General features: G+C 68.4%; 3 protein-coding genes across 5 annotated transcripts; 1 reads left to right on the forward strand and 2 right to left on the reverse strand.

Annotated features, from left to right (window-relative positions):
* The first annotated feature begins 2,535 nt into the window (after positions 1–2,535).
* CACNB3 (calcium voltage-gated channel auxiliary subunit beta 3) lies at positions 2,536–8,274 on the forward strand. Of its 2 annotated transcripts, XM_074165018.1 has the most exons (14): positions 2,536–2,753; positions 2,911–3,003; positions 5,688–5,810; positions 5,903–6,025; positions 6,116–6,231; positions 6,304–6,368; positions 6,462–6,481; positions 6,677–6,757; positions 6,966–7,024; positions 7,111–7,220; positions 7,307–7,458; positions 7,535–7,630; positions 7,723–7,872; positions 7,984–8,274. In XM_074165018.1, exons 1-14 carry the CDS (start codon positions 2,712–2,714, stop codon positions 8,272–8,274), a joined length of 1,521 nt encoding a protein of 506 aa, XP_074021119.1. In that variant the 5' UTR covers positions 2,536–2,711. The 2 variants fall into 2 exon arrangements, with proteins under 2 accessions (XP_074021119.1, XP_074021118.1); XM_074165017.1 differs by lacking the exons at positions 2,536–2,753; positions 2,911–3,003 and adding an exon at positions 4,609–4,650.
* An 833-nt stretch (positions 8,275–9,107) lies between these two features.
* DDX23 (DEAD-box helicase 23) lies at positions 9,108–14,774 on the reverse strand. Of its 2 annotated transcripts, none has more exons than XM_074164916.1 (17): positions 14,706–14,774; positions 13,983–14,200; positions 13,748–13,846; positions 13,496–13,592; positions 13,321–13,386; positions 13,018–13,156; positions 12,766–12,899; positions 12,573–12,685; positions 12,345–12,488; positions 11,928–12,153; positions 11,630–11,775; positions 11,358–11,535; positions 11,028–11,270; positions 10,724–10,875; positions 10,449–10,557; positions 10,143–10,317; positions 9,108–10,047 (listed from the first exon to the last, which is right to left on the reverse strand). In XM_074164916.1, the coding sequence occupies exons 2-17, from the start codon at positions 14,198–14,200 to the stop codon at positions 9,824–9,826; spliced, it is 2,463 nt and encodes an 820-aa protein (XP_074021017.1). In that variant the 5' UTR covers positions 14,706–14,774; the 3' UTR covers positions 9,108–9,823. The 2 variants fall into 2 exon arrangements, with proteins under 2 accessions (XP_074021017.1, XP_074021018.1); XM_074164917.1 differs by having other exon boundaries at positions 12,766–12,896; positions 14,706–14,767.
* A 907-nt stretch (positions 14,775–15,681) lies between these two features.
* On the reverse strand, positions 15,682–17,891 carry RND1 (Rho family GTPase 1). Its single transcript, XM_074164956.1, has 5 exons — positions 17,772–17,891; positions 17,610–17,697; positions 16,258–16,367; positions 16,025–16,159; positions 15,682–15,927 (listed from the first exon to the last, which is right to left on the reverse strand). The coding sequence occupies exons 1-5, from the start codon at positions 17,889–17,891 to the stop codon at positions 15,682–15,684; spliced, it is 699 nt and encodes a 232-aa protein (XP_074021057.1).
* Positions 17,892–18,088: the final 197 nt, after the last annotated feature.

The following is an 18,088-nucleotide window of genomic DNA, read 5'->3' on the forward strand; positions in this document are numbered from 1 at the left end:
GCGGCCGCCTCCCCGCCCGCCTGCTCCGGGCACGGTCCGCGGGGAGCCCCGCCAACCCCGCACCCGCCAGCGCCCTTCCGCCGCCACCGGGCGCCCCCCGGGGTCCAGCCCAGTCTTTCCCCCCCGCCAACTCCGTACCGGGCCCCGCGCAGCGCCCCGGACCCTGTCGCCCCGCGCCGCGCCCGGCCGGCCCCGCTCACCTCCGCCGTCACCGCCGCCCGCGGGGCCCCGGCACGGCCCCACCGCCGCCGCCGGCTCCTACACGGCGGCCGCGCTGCGCCCCCGCCGCCCCATCCCGCGCCCAGGCCGGACCCCCGGCGGCGGCTCCGATCCCGATCCCGGTCCCGGCCGCAGCCCCGGCCCCGGCCCCGGCCCCGGCCCGCCCCGGCCGGTGCCCGCCCCCCCCGCCCGGATCCTCTCCCGGGCGCTCCCGGCCGGCGGCCTTAAAGGCGCAGCAGCGGCGGCTCGGTGCGGCCCGGTGCGGCCCGGTACGGCCCGGTGCGGCGGGGGAGGCGCGGGCGGCGCGCGGGGGCGGCGGGCGCGCGCGCGGGCACGGGCGGACCGGCACCCCCGGGGCTGCGCGCACACACACGGACAGGGACACACACACACGCACACGCGCTGCACCGACACGGCGGGGACAACGGGGACATGCACAGCCCCCCCCCCCACACGCATACACACGCAACCCCCGTGCACACGCACCCCCCCTTTGACTGTGTCCCTATACACACACCCCAGTGTCCCCCACTTGCACGCCCACCCTGCACACACACACCCTTGTACACATACGCATGCACAGCCTTGCACATGTGTGCAGCCCTGTTGCACGCACACACACCCCGTTGTGTGTGCACACACACACGTATCCCCCTACACACAGGCCTACACACCGCTGACCTGAACACCCATGCACACATACACGTGAGCACACGCCCTCTTGCACATGCACACAAACACACAGAGACACCCTTGCACACATACATACCTGTTTTGCACACACACACCCTTGCACACACAAACACACGTGCACACCCTTGCGCACGTGCAGCCCTGTTTCATGCACACCCATGCCCTGTTGCATGTTTGCACGGGCACATACCCCCTGCACACACACAGCACACCCCTCAGGCACTCCTGACATGCACACACAAACACATGTGCTGACACACCCTTGTACACGTACACACCTCTTCTGCACACACACGTGCACACACACTGTTGCACACATACACACCCATTTCGCATGCACACACACGTGTGCACTCACACATTTGCACACAACCCCTTGCGTAACCATATGCCTTTGCACACACACTCTCACACCCATCCTCACACACACACAACCTTTTTCACACCTCCCCTGCCAGCATCCTGTGCCCGGGGGGTGCAGGTCACCCCCCCCCACGGGGGTCCCCGCCTGCCCCCCCCCCCCGTACCCCACGAGTGTCCGTGGGTCAGGCACCCTTCTCCCGTGGCCGGGCCTCCCCCGGACCCCCCCTGCAGCGGCGGCGCCGGGCCCCGCGGCCCCCCCCCCCGCAGTAGCGCTGGGCCCCGGGGAGGGCTGATTAATCATTAATTAGCAGCCGCCGCCGGGCCCGTGTCCCCGCGGCCCCACGCGGAAGTCCCACCGCGGGGGGGGGGGGGGGGGAGCGGAGCGGAGCCCGGCTGTGGGGACGGGACGGGGGCACCGCGGGTGACACCGGTGGGGGGGCCAGCACACCCTGACCAGATATCCGCACCCACCGCCGCGGGGATGGGGGTCTGCCCGCTCCTTGTTGGGGGGATCCAGGCGTGATGGGGATCCCTGGGATGGATCCCGGCCCTGCTGGGGTTCCCAGAGACCGATTCGGGCCCTGCTGGGGATCCCTGGGACAGATCCTGACCCTGCTGGGGATCCCCGGGATGGATCCTGCCCATGATGGAGCACCCTAGGTCAGATCCTGGCAGTGCTGGCACTCCCTGGGATGGATCCTGACCATACTGTGACTGCCCGGAGTGAATCCTAGCCCTACTGGGGCACCTCAGGACAGACCTTGGCCGTGCAGGGGCTCTCTAGGCTGGACATCGCCCACATCAGAGCTCCCCGGGCCAGATCCTGGTCATGCCGTGGGCCCCTGGGATGGATCCTGACCATGCTGGGGATCCTCGGGCCGGATCCTGCCCCCACCGGGGCTCTCCGGGCCGGATCCGGGCTGCCCCTCTTCCCTTCCCCTTGGCCGCCGCCCCTCACTCCGACCGGGCGGTTCAGTGATGCTGCAGCACCGCGGCACCGGGCCGGATTCGGCCGCCCCCATGGGCACGGCGGGGACACAGGGCGCGGGGCGAAGGTGCGGGTGGGCACGGCCGCCTCGGAACCGGTCCCGGTCGGATGCGGGCCTCGGGGCACCCGCAGCCCTGGACACACGTGGGCACAGCGGCGGCCCCGGGGCTCCTCTTTCCCGGTGCCGCCCGGACACCGCGGATTGCGGGGAGGGTCTATCCCCGGTGCCCCCCGCCGGCTGCCCAGCCGCGGGGGCGCGGGCCGGACGCCTCGGGGATGGGCGCGGGGGCGGGCAGGCGGGGGCGGGGACGGCCGGGACGCCCCGGCGGCCCCGTGTGATGCAGAGCGCGGCGGCGGCGGCGGCGCGGCCCTTCCCGGCGGAGCGCCGCGGTCCGGTGCGGGGCGGCCCCGCTAGGATCCTGGGGGGCTCCGGTGGGTGCCGCCGGGCATGTCCGCCCCGGCGCAGCCCGCTGCTCCCGGCTCCTTCCAGGTGAGAGGGCCGGAGCCCTCCCGGACGCCGCGGGCCCGGTGCGGCCCGGTTCGGTTCTGCCCGCAGCGCGGGGGCCGCCGGTGGCAGCGCAACGGCGGGGCCGTGCCGCCCGCTGCCGCCCGGTGCTCACCGGCCGCCCCCACCGCTCCCCCTGCAGAGCCCCCGGAGGCTCCCGAAGCGCAAGAGCCGCTTCAAGCGCTCGGACGGCAGCACCTCGTCCGACACCACCTCCAGCATCCTCCGCAGGCAGGTGAGCGGGCCGGCACCGGGACCGGCACCGGGGCGGGGCAGCCCCGCCAGCCCCTGCCCCCCCCATTCGCCGCGGCTCACTCCCGGGGACAGCGGCGCTGCGGCTCCGCATTAAAGCACGGACCGGGGAGGAGCGGCCGAGCTCCACCGCCCCAAACCCTGCACCGAGGGGAACCGGGTGGCCGCCCCCGCCCCGCCGCTCCCCCGGGACCGGAGCTGGGCGCAAGCACCGGCCGCCGGTGGCATCGCAACAGCCGCTCCCCGCGGCTAAAAATAGCGAGCGCTGCGTCAGGGCCGGGCCGGCCGCCGGGCACCGGCACTGCGGCGCGGGGCGGGGGCGGCGGGGAGCGGAGGGGGGGCCCAGGGAAACTGAGGCACCGGAGGGAGATCGGGGCGGGGGGGTCCGTATACCGCCCCGCCTGGTCCATCAGCCGGCACCGGGCCGCCTCTCCGCCCCGCCCGGGGAGGCACGGACCCCACCACCGTCCCCCACCCACCTGCTCCAGTTCACCCCGGCCAAGCGGCGCCCCCCGCCCCTCGCCGCCGGCGGGGGAGCGGGTACCGGGGCAGCCCCGGGGACAGCAGAGGGTTCCGGTAGGGGCGGCTCCGGGGGGGGCAGAGCGGCTCGATCATCCCTTTCCCTCCCAGGGTAGCACCTGCCCCCCCCGGTTCCCCCCGGTATCCCCGGGGACTCCTCACCCCGACCCCGCACCTGGCGCGGCCCCTTCAGCACCTCGGAGAGGGCCCGGCCCGGCCCCGCCGCGCTACCCGGTACCGGTGCCCGGTGCGCGGTGCCCGGGGCCGGTCCAGCCGCTGACCGGAGCCCCCGGCCGACGAGCGCTGCCCCGCAGCCCCCCGGTCCGGGCCGAGCCGTCCCGAGCCGGGCCGGTCCCGCCGGTGTCCGTCCCGCTGCGCGGCAACGGGGCGGTCCGGTCCGGTCCCCCGGGGCCCGTCGCTGCCCCCCTCCTCGGGGGCGGGGGGGGCGCGGCGGGGGGGCGGGAGCCGCTCCGGCCCCGCCGCAGGGCTCGCCCTGCAGACGGGGCTGCTACCGGCTCGGGGCAGGACGGGGGCCGCCACACTGGAGCATGGAGGTACCCGCGGGGACCCCTCGCCGCCGACCCGGCACCCCCGGCTGCGGGAAGCGGCACGGCCCCTCCGCTGCCGTCCCGGGAACCCCCATCACCTGCGCCGAGAGCTGCCCCCATTTGCAAACTCCCTTCTCCTCCCCCCCTCCCTCCCCCCGGGAACTGCCCCGGGGCTCCGTCCCGGTGCACCGCACCGGGACCGCTCGCGACCCCCGGCTTCCAGTGCAGCCCACCGGGGGCCCTACCGGAGAGGAGCCGGAGCCCCCGCCAATCCCGGGAAGGGGGAACAGCGACCCTCAACCCCCCCCCCAGGCTGAGCCGGCGGGGGCGGCTCCGTGCGCCCCGGGGGGGCGGTGGGAGGCGGGGGCGGGGAGGGGCGGGGAGGGGCGGTGGCGGCGGCGGCGGCGGCGGCGCGGCGGAGCGGGCAGGGCCAGCCGGAGCCCGAGCCGCAGCCGGAACCGGAGCCGGTGCCGGAGCCGGGCGGGGGGGGCGCGGGCGGCTCAGCTCGGCTCGCCCCGTCTATGTCGTTTTCTGACTCCAGCGCTACCTTCCTGCTCAACGAGGTACCGGCCCCGGTACCGGGGAGCCGGGGGGGCCCGTGCCCGGGGGACCGCGGTCGGGGGTGGGGGGGGGGCTGCGCTTCGGCGGGCGGTGATTGCGCCCCGGGGGCTGTGTCGGTGGATGGGGAGGGGTTAGCCGTGCCCGGGGGAGGGTTTCGTGCCCGGTGCAGGGGGTTTCTGCCGCCCCCCGGCCCTTTGTTCCTCCCCGCCGCTGCTGGTCTCGTCATCCCCCCGGGCAGGTGCCGCCGGGCCCCGAGACCGGACGGGGGCGAGGGGCGACACCCCATGGCCGGGGACCCCCGCGGGGGCCGATGCTCCGGGCCAGGGGCTGAATAGGGGAGTCGTGCTGGGCGGGGGGGGGACGCTGGGAACGCTATACTGGGGGGCCATGCTGGGGATGCTGGGATGGGGAGGAAGATGCTCGGGGCGGGGGTGGTGGGGATTTGCAGGGGGGCCGTGCTGTGGAGGCCATGTTGGGGGGGGCCGTGCTGGGAAACCATATTGCCTCCGTTGGGGTGGGGGTGGGGGGCAGGCCCCCCCGATGTGAGCGAGGTGGGATACGCAGGAGGGGGGGGCCCGTGTGCGGGGCGGGGCGGTGCCTGGGCAGCGTTGCTGAGCTCAGATCGGCAGGGCCCAGGGGCCTCGGGGGGCTCAGCCACATCCAGGGACCTGTAAATATTTCACTGCAGCTTCTGCGCCTGTTCCAGGCACAGCAGGTGATGGGTAATTACCAGTGGGGTGTGGGGAGCTGGGGGGGCTGCGCCGAGTACCCACCAGGCACCCCAGGGTGGGGGGGCAGACGCGGCAGGCCCACATCCGCGGGGGGATGGGGACACCCTGCCCCTAGCTTAGCCCTCACTGGGGGTCTCCCCACGCATCTCCCCCCAGGCTGCACGCCAGGGCAGCTGCACTGGGCAATGCCACTGTAGCTCCCAAAAGCTGGAAGGGGCCAGGGGTCAGCAGGGCTGGCGCTGCCAGAGGGTCAGGCCTCTTTTTGTGGGGTCCCCACAGCCCCCTGGCACTCAGTTCTGTTCCCCCAGGGCTCGGCGGACTCCTACACCAGCCGCCCGTCTCTGGACTCCGACGTGTCCCTGGACGAGGACCGCGAGGGCGCCCGGCGCGAGGTGGAGAGCCAGGCCCAGCAGCAGCTCGAGAGGGCCAAGGTACTGGGACACACAGACACGGGGCATGGCCCCGGGGGGAACTGGGGAGGGGGGCGGGGGCACTGACACTGCCCCCGCACCGCCATCCCCAGCACAAGCCGGTCGCCTTCGCTGTGCGCACCAATGTCAGCTACTGCGGAGCGCTGGATGAGGAGTGCCCAGTGCAGGGAGCAGCCATCAACTTCGAAGCCAAAGATTTCCTGCACATCAAGGAGGTGAGTTGGGGTGCTGGGGGTGGGGGGGGAGGGGTGTCAGGACCAGGGATGCCCCCCCTCCAGCCTCACTCCTGCCCTGCCCTCACCCAGAAATACAGCAATGACTGGTGGATCGGGCGCCTAGTGAAGGAGGGGGGGGACATCGCCTTCATCCCCAGCCCCCAGCGCTTGGAAGCCATGAGGCTCAAGCAGGAGCAAAAAGCCAGGTAGGCACCCCCCCTCACCCCCCCCAATTCCCCAACCCCCCCCACTGCTCACTCACCCCCCTCCTCTCACAGGAGAGCTGGCAATGCCTCAGGCCTCAGTGACAGCGGGAACCGGCGATCGCCTCCCCCCTCCTTAGGTAAAGGCAGGTTCTGACCCAGAGGGGACTTGGGGGGGTCTCAGAGGGGTCCCCCCTTCACTGTCACCAACCGCTGTCTCTTCTCTCCCCAAGCCAAGCAGAAGCAGAAGCAGGTGAGTCCCTGGGGGAGAGGCTGTGCCACAGGCAGGGGGAGATGGGGAGGGGGCTACAGGCAGGGCCGAGGTGGGACGAAGCAGTTATGGGGCTGGGGGGGGCTCCAGGATGCTGGGGTTCTCTGGAATAGGCTCGTTGACTCCCTGGGCATGGGAATACAGGGCACTGACACATCCCCATGTGTCCCCCACCAGACACAGCACATCCCACCCTATGACGTGGTCCCCTCCATGCGGCCTGTGGTGCTGGTGGGGCCCTCGCTGAAAGGATATGAGGTATGGGGGGAGGGCTGCGGGGCAAGGGGTGCACCCCCAGGGTGGTGGCCTGTACCCCTTGTCCCCTCCCTGCCTGAACCGAGCCAGTGGTGGGCAGATGGCGGGGCCGCGGGCTGCTGGCAGGGCGCCAGGCGGCTGCCACCTCCCCGCCGGTGCCATCTGCCACCGGCTCCCCATGGGCTCACCAGGCCGGTGGCCCCGCTGGCAGGTCACCGACATGATGCAGAAAGCCCTCTTCGACTTCCTCAAGCACAGATTCGACGGCAGGTGAGACCCTCAACCCCTCCCCAGGACCCCCTCCCATGGCCCAGGGGTGTACCCAGGTCCCCACCGCTGTCCCTCTGCCCCCCCAGGATCTCCATCACCCACATCACAGCTGACCTCTCCCTGGCCAAGCGCTCCATCCTCAACAACCTGGGCAAGCAGGCCATCCTGGAGCGCTCCACCACCCGCTCCAGCATTGGTAAGGGGCTGGGCTCGCCTGGGGTGCAGGGACCCTCCCTAAGGGCCAGCCTGGCCTGACTTGTTCCCCTTGTGTCCCCCCCCCAGCTGAGGTGCAGAGTGAAATCGAGCGCATCTTTGAGCTGGCCAAGTCTCTGCAGCTGGTGGTGCTGGACGCCGACACCATCAACCACCCAGCCCAGCTGGCCAAAACCTCTCTGGCACCCATCATCGTCTATGTCAAGGTGTCCTCACCCAAGGTGAGGGGTGACTGCAGTTCCGGGGGGGGTCCCGGCTGCAACCCGCCGTGCCATCACCTCCCTCTCCCCTCCTCAGGTCCTGCAGCGGCTCATCAAGTCCCGTGGCAAGTCCCAGGTGAAGCACCTAAACGTGCAGATGATGGCGGCTGACAAGCTGGTGCAGTGTCCCCCGGTGAGCTGGCAGGTCCCTCTGCCCTGGGGATGCTGGGGGGGAGGGGTGGTGTCCCTGAGCTCCCCCCCCCATCCCTCTTGCCTGCCCCCCAGGAGCTCTTTGATGTGATCCTGGATGAGAACCAGCTGGAGGATGCCTGCGAGCACCTGGCCGAGTACCTGGAGGTGTACTGGCGTGCCACCCACCACCCACCGCACGCCCCCCACGCCGTCCCCTCGCCCACCAGCCTCCCAGGCCTGCAGGTACCCCCCCCAGATGCCCCCTCCCCACAGGCAGCCAGCACAGGGGGTGCACAGGTGGGGGGGTGGTGGCAGCTCCCCTTGCCGTCCCCACAGCCCTGTCCCTACCCCCAGAGCCAGCAGCTGCTGGGGGAGCGGGGGGAGCACTCTCCGCTGGAGCACGACAGCCTGATGCCATCGGATGAGGCGGGGGAGACCTCACCCCAGCCCTGGGGGGCCGCGTCCCAGCGCAGCTCCCGGCACCTGGAGGAAGAGGAGTATGCAGACCCCTACCCCGACCTCTACCAGCCCCACCGGCACCACAACAGCGGGCTACAGGGGCCCAGCACGCCGGATCGCCAAACGGAGCGCAACCAGGACAGGAACTGGCAGCGCAGCCGGCCCTGGGCCAAGGACAGCTATTAGGGGTGGGGAGGGGCTGGGGGGGCACGGCTGGGAACCGGCTCCCCGCTCCCTGCTCCGCCCCAGCCCCATGCTGGGGGCGCTCAGACAATCTCCCTCTCTCGGGGATCTCCTCCACACCGGCAGCTTCCTTGCACCTGGCCCCCGGGCACCTCTTCAGCCATAAGCACAGGGGGAGGTGGGGGGGCTGGTGGCCAGGATGCTCCAAGACACCCCCCCCCCCAGCTCCTGGGGACAGTCACATGCCTTGTCCCTGCCTCAGTTTCCCCGCCTGGCCTCTGCATCACAGGCTGTCTCATTCCCCGGCTGGGCAGCTGCCATAAACAGAGGGTGCCTCCCCCCCGCCCCCACAAAAGACCTGTAGGCCAGGTAATGGGGGGGTGGGGACAGTTTTAGCAGTGTCCCCCATCCCACGCAGACCCAAGGAAGAAGGGGAAGGTGCCCACTCCCCCCCTGCCAGGATTTGGACTGCCCCCTCCCCTGCCCCTGCATGGGACCCCCCAGGAGGAGGGGGCTGCACCACTCGCTTTGCTCTGCACCAATTTCTCCCTGCCCCGGTCACCGCTGCCAAACCGCTTCTGCCCCCGGGATGGGGGATAAAGAGGTGTGGCTGGACCCCACATGGGGTGGGGGGACTGCTCCATGCCTGCACTCACTGCCCTGTCCCCCCCCCCTCCTTGCGTAGCTGTCACCGCACGTCACCACACAGTCCTGTAAATACGGTGCCCACCGCCCTTCACCGGGGGATGCTCGGTGGAGGGTCCCAGCGCTGGGCTGAGCCCCCCTGCCCGAGGCCCTTCACAGGGAGCCGGCCCAAGCTGGTGGGGGGGGCGATGGGTGGGAGCCACAGATTTGTTATAATTTCTTTTGTAGAAAGCACTGATTTCCCTGTAACCCGTTTCAGAAACACAAGAGTGCTCAGAGGTGCTGCTGTCTGTGTCTCTGGCGGGGGGGATGGACAGGGGACACCATGGCACGGGGACGTTAGGCTGGGGCAAGGGGGGACAGGCCCAGTGCTGGTGTGTGCTGAGCACCCACCGGCTCTCCCCTTGGGGGCATTGCTGGCTCCCGGCACCTCTGGGAGTGCTGGGGGGGTGCAAGGAGATGGCCCCCAGGGGCTGGTGGCGCCGCAGGAAGGGAGAACACGAGGAGGTGGCATCCGACAACACAGCTGCAGGTTTATTCCTGCAGCCTAGAGTTTCAGCTAGAAAAGGGAAAAGTGAACGTGGCTCCTGGGACAGCCCTGCCTGAAAACCAGCACCAGCTCAGCACTAGCCTGGCCCCGACCCTGGCAGCCCATGGGCAGGGACCAACCCTAAACAGCCTCCAGCAGCTCCACTGATCCTTGGGGAAGGCAGGGAGGGGGACTGGGAGATCAGGGGGGACCTTTTGGGACAGTCCTGGCCCCAGGCGCTGTTGTGAGCAGTCCCGGCTGCACAGGGGCCTGGGGGTCTGGGAAAAGAGCGACCAGAAAAGTCCTGGCAGTCCCCAGCCCTGCTGGTCCCGTCGTCCCTGAAGGAGTGACCAAGAGGGGGATACCAGCCCCGGGGACTCAGGCGAAGATGGTTTCCTCCCGCCGCTTCTTGGTGAGGATGGTGCCAGGCTTGTGCTGGGCATCGGGGTGGTTGGCCAGCTCGGGCGGGCAAGAGGATACCGGGCTCTCCAGGATGGCCTGCTTCAGGTCGTAGAAGACGGTGGAGTCCTCCTTGGTGAGGAAGGTGATGGCAACGCCACTCTTTCCCGCTCGGCCCGTCCGCCCGATGCGGTGGATGTAATCTGTGGGAGGCCAGGGGGGTCACGCAGGGCCTCGGTGTTGGGGGCCAGGCAGCCCCTGTCACCCCCCACAACCCCCCAGGCCGGCCCCAACTCACCCTCGATGTTCTTAGCCATGTCGTAGTTGACGACCATGGAGACGTCATGGATGTCGATACCACGGCCGGCCACATCCGTGGCCACCAGGATGTCCTTGGCCCCGGCCTTCAGGTTGGAGAGGGCAAACTCCCGCTGCTCCTGGCCTTTGCCGCCATGCAGGGTGCAGGCATTGTACTGGGGAACAAGGTGGGGGTTAGCTGGGGACCAGAGACATGTCATGGGGTCCTCACATGGGGACGGAGGCTCAAGACAACCCCCACCCACCACAGCCAATGTTGGGGGGCTCTAGCTCAGTCTAGACTCACCCCCATCTTCTCCAGGGACTTGGCCAACACGTCGCAGCCCTTCTTCTGGTTGACAAAGATGATGATGGGTGGGTCAAAGCCCTGTTCCAGGATGGCCAACAGCTTTTTCCTGTTGGGGAGAAGGAGAGTTGGGCAAGGAGAGGCTGAAGTGCTCTGCAGGAGCCCCTCTGTTCTCCAGAGTCTCCCTCCCAAAGCTCCTTCACCCTCAAATGCCCCAGACAACCTCCAAGACCAGTCCTTCCCACTCCACCCAGCCCCAGCGGCCCCCTCCACACCTCTTCTCTGACTCTGACATGAGGAAGACCTTCTGCTCCACCCGCTCGTGGGGTTTGCCAGCAGAGCCGATGTAGACCACAGCCGGACGACGGAGGTAGCTGCGGGCCAGGCGCTCCACCGCTGGTGGCATGGTGGCTGTGAACATGACAGTCTGCAAGAGAATGGGGCAGTAAGCGACATCCCCCGTGGGGCAGGAACGCAGCTGCCGCTCCCTTGGCCCGTTCTCCAAAGCCCTAGATTGTCCTCTCTCCTCCCCTGTGGGAGCACCCACAGCACTGTCCTGGGTCTCCTGCCTGCACCCACCTGTCTGTACTTGTGTTTCCCCGACTCAAAGTTGGCCAACATCTTCTCAGGGTCCTCAGCCTCGTCAGTGTCGGGTTTTTGGTTGGTGACGGGCATGTGCTCCAGGATCTTCTGCACGTCGGGCTCGAAGCCCATGTCAATCATCCGATCTGCCTCATCCAGCACCACGTAGGTACAGCGGCTCAACACCAGGTACCGGTTCTCCAACACATCGATGAGACGTCCCGGCGTTGCGATGACAATCTGCGGGGCGAGGGGCAGGAGGGTTGGTGCCCACAGCCTGGGGCTAAGCTGGTCCCTCCACTGCCCTCCCCAGGGGCTAACACTCACCTCGCAGCCCATGCGAAGGCGGAAGCCTTGGTCCTCACGGGAGATACCTCCAATCACGGCCACTGTGCGGATACCCAGAGGCTTGCCAAACTTGATGGTTTCCTCTTCAATCTGCTGGGCAAGCTCTCGGGTGGGGGCCAGGATGATGGCATAGGGACCCTGGTCTGACTCCTCAATCCTGCGGTGGGGCAAGGCATGGCCATGTCACCCACGGTGCCACACTCCCTGCCGTCCTCAAGCATTGCCCTGCGGCCCTGCCCCATCCCACCTACCGATCAATCTTGGGCAGGGTGGTGATCCACACCAGCAGTGGGATGAGGAAAGCCGCTGTCTTGCCGCTGCCAGTCTCGGCCACGCCAATGATGTCGCGGTTCTGCAGGCCGATGGGGATGGCCTGGCGCTGGATGGGGGTGGGCTCCTGGCAAGGGGAGTGGCAGATTTAGAAGCAGAACTTCTCCTCCTCACTCCCCCCAAAGAGCTGACCCCAAGAACCAGCCCTCTTTTCCTTGACCCAGCTCCCCCAAGAGCTGTCAGGGTCTGCTGGCAGCAGCCCCCCCTCCCCATGCCCACCTTGTAGCCACACTTGTCAATGACCTCCAGGATGTGGGGGGGCAGGGAGGAGTCCTTCCAGGAGCGGATGGGGTTGGGAATCTTGCCCCCCTTGGTGGTGATGCTGTAGTCCTCGCGGAAAATACGCCAGTCTCTGTCCGTCATCTCATCCAGCTTCTTCTGGGACCAGTGCCGGTCATCCCAGCGCTGCTTGGCCTCCTTCTTCCGCAGCTTCCGCAGCCGAGCCCTGGGTTGGGAGCGAGGAAGGGGACAGGGTTCACCCTGTGCCTCTGGGGAGGCTGGAATCATCCCACCACCCATCTGAAGGACATGCTGCAGCCCAGAGCCAGCCCCCAGCTCCGCATCCCAGCCAAGCAGAGCCAGCCAGGACCCTGGTCACCCCTCCGCGCCCTCCCAGCTCCCCCAAAGTGCACTCACTCCTCCTGCTCCTTCTCCTCTAGCGTCCGCCTCTTCTCCATCAGGTCCCCATAGAAACGCGACTGTTCCCGTTTCTGCTGCTTCAAGTCGATCCCTGCGATGAAGCCCCGGCCCAGCAGCTGCACTTGGTGCCGCTCCTTGTACCTAGAGCGGGATGGGAGTGTCAGGGGCAGGTCTGGGGCTGCCCTACAACCCCATGGGTAGCCCCAAGGCCACCCCACTACTCACAGGGGATTGTAATCAATGGATGTGTCTTCTGATGCATCCCACTCGAAGACAAACTTGCGGTCGTTCAGGTGCCGTGTGCGTCTCCGCTTCTTCACTCCTCCCAGGTAACGCTCCTGCAGGCAGCAAAGGATCAGTGGGGAGGGAACCCGGGTCCCCTGGCCCCCCACCACCCCAGCCCAGCTGTGAGCGCTACCTTGATGGCGTGGAGCTCTTTGCTCTTGTCTTTCTCCTCCCGGATCTTCTGCCTGCCCTCCTCATCCTCTGTGCCGTTGGTCTCCCGCTCCATGCGCTCACGGCGCTCCCTGCGCTCACGCTCCTGGGGGTCTTCTGGGGAGCAGGGGAAGGATCTCAGAACCCAGCACCTGCTCATAGGGCTGGGGGGCTCCAGGGGGTCCTGCCCCAGCCCCTCACAGCCAGGCATACCGCGGTGGGGATGCCAACTTACCTAGCATCTTCCTGCCCATCTCCTGGAACTGCTTCCTCTTCTTCCTCTCCTCCTCCAGCAGCCGCTGCCGCTCCTCCACCTCCTGCTGCCGCCGTCGCAAGGCCTCGGCCTCCCGCTCCGCCTTGGACAGGAACTTGGGCTGGGACAGGAGAGGGGAAGGCTCACACCGGGCCCTGTTGCGAACCCCTCACTGCGGGGGCTGCCCCAGGAAAGGACCGCCCCTCTCAAACATCCATCTTGTCACAGCCACTGCAGGCACAGTATGGGAGAGCTCCAATACAGAGAGAAGGTGTCTGTTCCTACCTTGGCTTCTGCCTCCTCTTCAGCCTTCTTCTTAGCCAGCAGCTCCTCCAAGGACAGCGGCTGGGCCTGTGAACACAGGGCCAGACCGTCAGCAGCCCCCAATGGGGACCTGCCTCACCAGAGCGATCCCCCCAGGGAGCCATTCCCAGCCCAGCCCCCTCTGCCTCATCCACACCTTCTCCTTCTTCAGGGCATTCTCCTCCTCCTCCTCTGCTTTCCGCGAGTCCCGCTCCTTCCGGGACTTTGAGTCCTTCCCCCTGCTCGGGGACAAGCTTCCCAGCAAAACGAAAGAGAAATCAGGCACCGAACGCAGCCTTGTCCCTGACTGGGAGAATCCCACTCTTACCCAGGACAACACTTCTTCCAGGGAACAGCCCTGGGGTGCTTAGGGGAGAGCACAGACACCCCAGAAAGAGAGAGGGCTCACCTCGATCGCTTTCTGTCCTTGTCCCGCCGGTGCCCATCCTTCTCCCGGTCTCGGTCCTTCTTGTTCCGGTCCCGGTCCCGCTCTTTGTGCCGGCGGTCCCTGTGGAGCGGGACAGTCATGGCACAGCCCTCTCCCAACCACCTGCACCCACCCCTTCTTGGGGCCATTACGGACACGCAACAGGAGAGAGAGCTCTTCCCTAAAAAGATGGGGCACCCCCTGTAACACCCCTCACCTCTCTGTTGACTTGGACCGGGAGCGGGACCGCGACCGGCTGCCTCGTCTCCTGTCCCGGGACCGGTGCCGCTTCCTGTCCTTGGAGGGGGAAGCCTTGCGGTCCCGGTCCCGGTCCCGATCCCGGTCCCGGTCCCTGTCGGGGGAGCGGGAGCGCTTCCTTTCCTCCTTGGCAGGGGACGTGTCCCGGTCCTTCTTGTCTGCCAGTTCTCCAGCCATCTGCAGAGGAAAGGGTCAGGCAGAGCTGGGGATGTGAGGGGGACAACAGGAGGGAGTGGGGAGGCCTAGGAGACCCGGGGAGAGCTGAGGGACCCCAGGAGGGGCGCGAGGGGGGTGTTGAGTGCTGGAGAGGGAGCAGAGAGAGCTGAGGGACACCGGGAGGGCACAGAGGGACCCGGGGAGGGAGCAGGGAGGGCTGGAGGATCTGGGGGGATGTGCAGAAAGACCCTGGGAAGGAACAGGGAGGGGCAGGGAACCCGAGGAGGGCTTGGGGACCCGGGGAGGACGCCGGGGGTCTGTGGAGACTCGGGGAAGGAGCGGGCAGGGCTGGGGGACCGGAAGACCGGGGATCCAGGCCTGCCCTGGGTGTTCGGTGCCGGGGTGCAACCCGGTGACGCGGTAGTGGGATCTTGCGGCCCCTCGGGGATCCCCGGAGCCTTCCCGCGGGAGAGCCCAGCGGCCGCGTCAGCCTGGCGCCTCCCGAACCCCCCCAGCCCGCGCTCACCGCCGCCGCCCGCAGGCCCAAGCCTCAGCGCCACCGCGCCGCCGCCATGTCTGCCGGGCTCCGCGGGGCACGCCGGGAAGGCGAGGCCTCCGCCGTGCCGGGACTACAAGTCCCGGCAGCCCCCGCGCTTCCGCACGGCTCGCCACGCAGCTCCCTCCGCCGCGCGGCGCCCCTCGCGCCCTCAAAACGACCCCCCAGGCCCGCACGGGACCCTCCCCCCCGTGTCACCGTCCCCACGGCGTTGTGCAAGACACCCCCCAGGGGAGGTGCTGGGAGCAGCAGGAAAGGCCCAGTGTGTGTGTGTGTGTGTGGGGCGGCTTTTGGGGTGCCCTGGGCAGCACCCGGACCCCCCACCCCACCGTGGGGACTTTGCCTCACCCCCCCCCCATGGGTGACAGCACAGGCACACGTCAGTGTCACCATCACCCTTCCCCGCCGGCACTAGTGACACAGGAGGGACCCCAGCCCAGGGTGAATCCTCACAACACCCCCCCCCCCCCCCCCCCTTCCCCACAAAACACAGGATTCCCCCTCAAAGACAGGACCAGACGCCCGCAGCACGTGGGTGGGTGTTATATTTCTGATAATAAATAAGCTTTTTAATAACACTGACCATGGAACAGAGACACCCCCCCAAGACAGTCCATAAAACAGCCCCCCCAGCACCAAGCAGTTATGAGGGATGGGGCGAGGAGGGGAACAGGATGAGTCCATGGATAAGCCCCCCCAGGGTTGGGGGGCTGAGGAGCAGCTGTCGATCACCCTCTCCAGGCCCCCCTCAGGCCCCCTGCCATGGGGGCTGCCTCCCAGGATGTGGACCAGTAGGGGAAGCGGTGCGATGGGAGGGCAGCAGGCACCCCATCCTCCTTGTGGGGGGGCTCTAGGGCCCTGTCCAGCCCCTGACCCCATCCTGGGGACTCAGGGGGGCTGGGGGCTTTGAGCAGGGAGGGGGAAGAGCATTCATGTCCCCCTTCCTTCACATGACAGAGCAGCTTTTTGCTTTTTCCTTCTTGAAGGCAGAAGAGATGAGCTCAGAGCGGCTGGGGAGGTGCAGGAGTCTCTTGGAGAGGCTGCGGGGGGGGCTCCTGGGGGGCTGCGGGGGGGGTTTGCTGAGGCAGATGCCAGACACGGTCCGGAAGATGCTGTGGACGCTCTTCTCCGAGGTGAAGGCCGAGCACTCCAGATAGCCCTCAGCTCCCAGCTGCCTGGCAGCTGCACAGCCCTGCAACCCAACCCCGTACGTAGATGGCACGGCACCCCCAAACCACCACCCCCCTTCCCCATCTCCCCTGTGCCTTCCCCCTTCCCCTTCCCCCAACCTGCTCATAGGAGATGGGCGCCTGCTTCTGGTGGGAGAGCTCCATCAGGGTGCTCAGGTCTGTCCGCAGGTCTGTCTTGCAGCCGATGAGCAGCACCCGTGTGTTGGGGCAATAATCCAGGATTTCTGACTTCCACTGCGGGGTGTGGGGCACAAAGCTGTCATCAGTGCAAGGGGACCCCAAACTGCTGCCCCCCCCCCACCTTGCAGAGGGGCTTACCCCACTCCCCTCACCTTCTTGGACGCACTGTCCAGAGTCTCGGGTCGGCTGATATCGAAGCAGAGCAGGACGGCGTCTGAGTCGCTGTAGCAGAGGGGACGCACATTGTCATAGTAGGGAGAACCTAGGAGAAAAAGGGGGTGTCATTACACCCCCCAATGGGCCCAGACTCCCAGGTGAGAGAGGCTCACAGAGCCTGAAGCCCTGCAAGGAGGGGTTATACAGTTCTAGAACCCCCCAAAATGCCACCTGCGCTCCCTGCAACCCATTAACATCCCCCATTGCCCCTAATGAGGCAGTGGGAAATGGATCCCATAGCATTTATATAACAGCGCCCCCTCCTTCCCCCCCGCCATGTCAGGGAGCCCCACCAGCAGGCAGCGATGTTGGGGGACAGCCAGGATGCAGGGGGGTTGCCCCCCCCATCAAGGGGTCCCTGGGGAACCAGAGTCACCTGCACTGCACTGGGGACTGCGGGGGAAGGCAGCGCAAGGGGGTACAGGGGCAGTAGGGTGCCCCTTGGGGTGTGGGAGTGGCCAGGGTGCCCCCCCAAATGGCCACCCCCAACCCCAAAGGGCCTCGGAGGGGGTTTTGCAGCCCAGACACTCCGTGTGTGGAATAGCAAAGAGGCTGCGCCAGCACATCGCCATAGCAACACGGGGACCGCGGGTGGCGGGGACCCCCCCTCCGACGGGGGGGGGGGGGGACGACAACACTGCAGCACCAGGGCAGGGCTGGCTCTTCCCCCCCCATCCTGACCCCCCCAGCCCTCCAGGGGTGTCCAGGGAGGGGCAATACCAGGACACCCCATTACACACACCCCCTTTGCAGGCAGCCCCACAGGGAGGGTGCAGGGGCCCCAGCACCCCATACCCCACCCGGGGAGGGCTCACACCAGCACGAGGGGGGCCTCCTCCAGGAAGGGGGTCAGCCCTATGTACCCCCTCAGGCTGTGTCTGTGCCCTCCCTGCAGGGCCAGTCCCCAGGGACTCCCAGGCAGCCAGGCCCCACTGTGCCCCCCAGGGATCCATCCCCCCACCCTGAAACAAACTCCTCAGGGACACACGCACCCCCAAAGTGTCCCTACTGCGGCCACCAATTCCCCCCCACACACTGCGAGGACACCAGTGCACCCCACTGCAGGGCTCCCTCTACTGCAACCCCCCCGCAGAGCCCCCTCAAAACCCGGTGCAGCTACCCCCAGTCCCCAAATCATCCTCCCCCAGCAAATGCCCCCACCGCCCCCCACCGGGGCCAGGGCTGCCCCCGCTCCGCTGCGCCCCCGGTACCGGAGGGCGTACTGGAGGTATTGGGGTACCGGAGGGACCCCACCCCTGTGCATGCACCTTCCCCCCCACCCCAGTACCGGAGGTGTCCCAGAGGCTCAGCTCCACCCGCTGCTCTTCGCTCGCCAGACACGCTGTGTAGTTCTCAAACACGGTGGGCACGTACGTCTGCAACGGCACCGAGAGCGTCAGCGCCCGGTCCCGCCGCCGGTCCCCGGTGCTCGGTACCGGCCCCGGCTCACCTCGGGGTAGCAGTCCTTGGCCAGCACCTGCAGCATGGCTGTCTTGCCGCACTGCACGTCGCCCACCAGCACCAGCTTGCAGCGGGCCGGGGCGGCCGGTACCGGCCTCCGCTCCCGCATGGCGGCGGCGCAGCGCACGCAGCTCCGCCCCCGGCCCCCCACCGCCCGCCCGCCCGCCCGCCCGCCGGACCTGCGCCCCGCCGCCGCAGCGCCCTTATATACCCCACCGGCGCTGAGCCCCGCCCACGGCGGCGCCCCCCCGCCAATCGTCGAGGCGGCTCCCAGCTCACCGGCCAATGGCGTAGGGGCGGGGGACC

This window comes from Numenius arquata, chromosome 29 (genome assembly GCF_964106895.1).
Source record: "Numenius arquata chromosome 29, bNumArq3.hap1.1, whole genome shotgun sequence".
NCBI lineage: Eukaryota > Metazoa > Chordata > Aves > Charadriiformes > Scolopacidae > Numenius > Numenius arquata.